This window comes from Hylobates moloch, unplaced genomic scaffold (assembly GCF_009828535.3).
Source record: "Hylobates moloch isolate HMO894 unplaced genomic scaffold, HMol_V3 SCAFFOLD_5, whole genome shotgun sequence".
Taxonomy (NCBI): domain Eukaryota; kingdom Metazoa; phylum Chordata; class Mammalia; order Primates; family Hylobatidae; genus Hylobates; species Hylobates moloch.
The window spans coordinates 117,364,051-117,367,881 of record NW_026652280.1 but is presented as its reverse complement, the minus strand read 5'-3'; the positions used below and the strand labels follow the sequence as shown (position 1 = coordinate 117,367,881).

General features: G+C 49.1%; 1 protein-coding gene across 1 annotated transcript; it reads left to right on the top strand.

The window, feature by feature from the left end:
• The first annotated feature begins 3,221 nt into the window (after positions 1 to 3,221).
• LOC116468361 (cytochrome c oxidase assembly factor 5-like) lies at positions 3,222 to 3,446 on the top strand. The gene has a single exon (XM_032151972.1). It carries the CDS (start codon positions 3,222 to 3,224, stop codon positions 3,444 to 3,446), a length of 225 nt encoding a protein of 74 aa, XP_032007863.1.
• Positions 3,447 to 3,831: the final 385 nt, after the last annotated feature.

Here is a 3,831-nt window from a genome sequence, read left to right as displayed (position 1 = left end):
GAGGTGGGGTCCAGGCTCTGAGGGGCTAGTGCTGTAGCTAAGATCAGTGGGAGACCCGGACCAGGACCCCGATTTTCTGATCCTGAGTCTAGGGCTCTTTCCTCGCTCAGGCCACGGATAATCAACTGTTTCTTGGAACATGTTCCAATCAGCTTATTTTCTCCAGTGTTCCTTCTTCCACAGAGCCATGAGAAGGGAGCAGTCAGAGGGCAGGGGTGGTGAAAGCATCTCAAGTGAAACTCTGAATAAGTCCAGCCACCTGGCTAGGCTGAAGTCCTGGTCAAGAGGGTTGACCAGGGGCTGGGTGCAGTGGCTCACGCCCCAGTCCAGGGGCTGGGTGCGGGGGTTCACGCCTGTAATCCCAGCACTTCTGGAGGCCAAGGTGGGTGGATCGCCCAGTTCCCCTCAGGGGTTCTTGGGTCTATAGGGCCCCTGCCCTACTTCACGGTTGTGCAGAGAGCCACCAATAGAGGCAGGTGATCCGTTGCAGACCAAGCTCCAGGTACCCTCAGGATCCTTCCTCTAGCAGGAAGGGAAGGAAAACCCTCAGAGGCCTGCTACTGCCTCATGAGAAGGAAGAAATAGGCAGAAGTGGGGGGGCATTTCTGTTGTTGTTTTGCCTGCAGGATTCCAGGAGGGAACCCCAAGCAGCTTTGCTGTGGATGTCCCCCATCAGACATATCTGGAGACACTTTGTCAGAAAGGAGGATTCGGTTGCATGGAACCATGGCCATTCTCAGCTAGACAGTCTGTGGGATTTGGGTGCATCCAGGAGCCCAGCCCCTTCTCTCTGCTCTAAGCCAACCAGCCAGCCACAGGGTCTGACCCCTGAAGCATGGGAGGATGGTCAGGGTCACTGTGGCATCTTCATATGATCCAGTGCATCATTTGCACCTCATGTTCCTTCATAGCACCCACTGCACATCCAAGAACATCCCCAGAGAGTCATGGTCATTTTCCATTTCTCCATCTTGTGGCTTATCTGCCATGTGGAGGAGGCCAGGTTGGAGCTAAAGACTGGGGCTGAGTGTGTGACACCTGCTTTTTGAGAGCAGCCCAGGCACAGGCTGCTTGCTCTAAACTCTGTACAGCTTCCTGCCCTGGGAAATGCAGAATTAATTGAATGACATGTGCAGTAATTACGGGAACAAGGAGATGAGTTGGGCGGAGGACTGTCTGTAGATCCTGCCAAGGAGACTAGTAATAAATTCAAACTGTCACCTTATACTGAGCTACCTTAGCAGGTGTCAGTGTAGCAGTCACCTCGTCTGTCCCAAATACAGCACCTTACAGCCTGAGCACATACTTTGCAGAGCCAGCCAGAGCCTCTGGGAGGCCCACAAGAAGGCTGCAGCAGTGCTGTAGAACAGCTCACAGCAGTTGTAGCAATGCCATTCCAGTCCATCCATTCCATTCAATTCTGTATTAGCTCACCACCTACTATGTTCTGGAAAGGGTGCCAACATTGTAAGTAAAATAATCTTCAAGTTGATGAAGCTCACTGAATAGCAGAGGAGACATCCAAGTATATACAGATAGCATTTCTGGACTTGCAGAGATAATTCTGATTGAAGACATTTGGTAAACTCTGGTGAGAGCAGGGAACATACACTCTCTTTTATTCACCCCCGTAATCCCACTGCCTGGCATAGAGCCTGGAGCAGAGTAGGTGCTTAATTGATGGTTGGCAAATGAGCAAATGCCTGGATCGTCTGAGTTGGACAAACAAGTTCCCTAGAGCTCTGCAGGAAGTTAAGATTCAATGTGTTCTCTGCTGGCTGTCTCCCCGGAACCCCCTGGTTTCCTCTCAGGAGGTCCTCTTCACTTCACCCTCTTCTCTCCAACCCACCCCCTCAGACTTAGGCTCTGCAGTTTTGCATTCAACACCCTACTCCATGTCCCCAAGCACAAGTTGCCAAAGATAAGTAATATTAGCAGGTTAGAGTCAGCACAGATACACTTTAAGATGCTTAGTGGGGCTGGAGAGCCCTAGACAGAGCCAGGTGTATTTTTAGCTCTTTGGGTATCTGGAAAGGTATCGAGATGCAGTCATTGCTACAGACACCCAGGCAAATCAGTATTCTGCTACTGGCCTCCCCATACGAGGCAGTTTCCATTCAGTGTCTCAAAAGCAAGGGTTGCCATGGAGATTGAGTGCCAGGACAACCGAACTTCCTCTCAGGAAACAACAGCACAGGTGGAGCTCTGGGCCAATGGGGATCAAGAAGCTCCTCAGATGGCCACAGCTTTCTCTCCTGAAGGCAAATGATGGCAGAGGTCCCTGGCACCCTCAGAAGGGGTCAGCCAGAAGATGGAGGACATTGTCTCTGGAACTTCATTCAGGGAGGGGTTGATTCTATTTCTCACTCACACTTCCAGACTGCTTTAGTTCTCTTCCTGGCCCTTCCTTCCACAAAGGGATTTGGCCACCCAAGAAGCAGTCTGGAAGCTGCTCAGGGAGGAAGGTGGCAGGGCCATTTTGTAGTAGAGGCCAGTTCTGGCAAACACCTAGAACACAAGCTCTGCATGAGGCTGGGGGAGGCCGGGTCAGTCCTGCAGCCATTAGAATTACAGTAGCCCACTCTTCTGGGTGGCACTGTACAGGACCATCTTATCCTATTCTTGCTATCATCTGGGGAAGCAGCCAAGACAGGTGGCATGATCTCCACTTTCCTCCTGCATTCAACAAACATTTCCTGTGTCCCTGACACGTTAGACAACCGGGATGAAAACCCAAGGCTCCAAGAGGCTATGAAACCCACCTACAGTTACAAAGCTATTAAGGGTGGAACCAGAGGAGCACCCAGATCTCTCCAGTCCATGGATTCAGAGGGATATGAGCCCAAAGAATCTTTTAGAGAATATTTTGTATCACCCTCACGCTTCAGAGAAAATAAACTGAGGCCCTGAAAGAGCACATAACTTGGTCACTCAGAACTTGTAGTGGAGCAAGGCCAAGATTCTTTTGCCCACTCTTCCCATCACCCACAGCTCTTTCCAGATGTTCCAGCTTTTACTGAACATCACGCTGTGTGAGGCAGTGGATCAGCTAAGAATTACATTTAGTTGTGATTAATGAAGACCTGACCACAGTGACTTAAACAGGGGCTTACGTCTCACTCATAAAAGTCCAGAGGCGACGGGGGCCTTGCTCGCTCCCGGCCCGGTCGCAGTGGTTACAGTGGAAGAAAGATGAGCCGCAGTGGACAGGAAGCGCTGTCATGCCCCAGTATTACAAGGACAAGCTGGGGGGCTGCGTGTGTGCGGGTGTGAAGGAGGACCTGGGCGTGTGTCTGTTGCAGTCCAACTGTGTGGTCCAGGAAGGAAAATCCCCTCTGCAGTGTTTGAAGGAAGGATACTGCAAAGCTTTGAAATACTCATTTTTTGAGTATAAAAGATCAATGTTGGATACCAGGTCAAGAATCAGAGGAAGAAAGGGATATTGATACATTATGTAGAAGCCAAGATGAAAACAACAAAGGATTTTCTCTGGTTATTAACACAAAGAAGCCAAAACAGGAAACATACTTTTTACTACATCTGTTTGGTTGGACCAGTTTTCCCCTCCGTGGAACACTGAAGAAAATGAATGAGTTCTGTTTTTGAATATGTATAAAGTAAATGATTCTCTTGATCCAAGTTATTTTTAGAAGAAAAACCTAATTAAACAGTTATGGGTTGGGAGCATAATAAATGTGTTTTGAGAATTGTTCTAAAGCACAGAGAATGGAAAGATTGTTATTTGCAAACTTGACTCTTCAGTCAAATTACACAATTTGTACAGGCCACTGATGTGACTGACACAGTTGATAACATGGAGCCTGTCCAGAA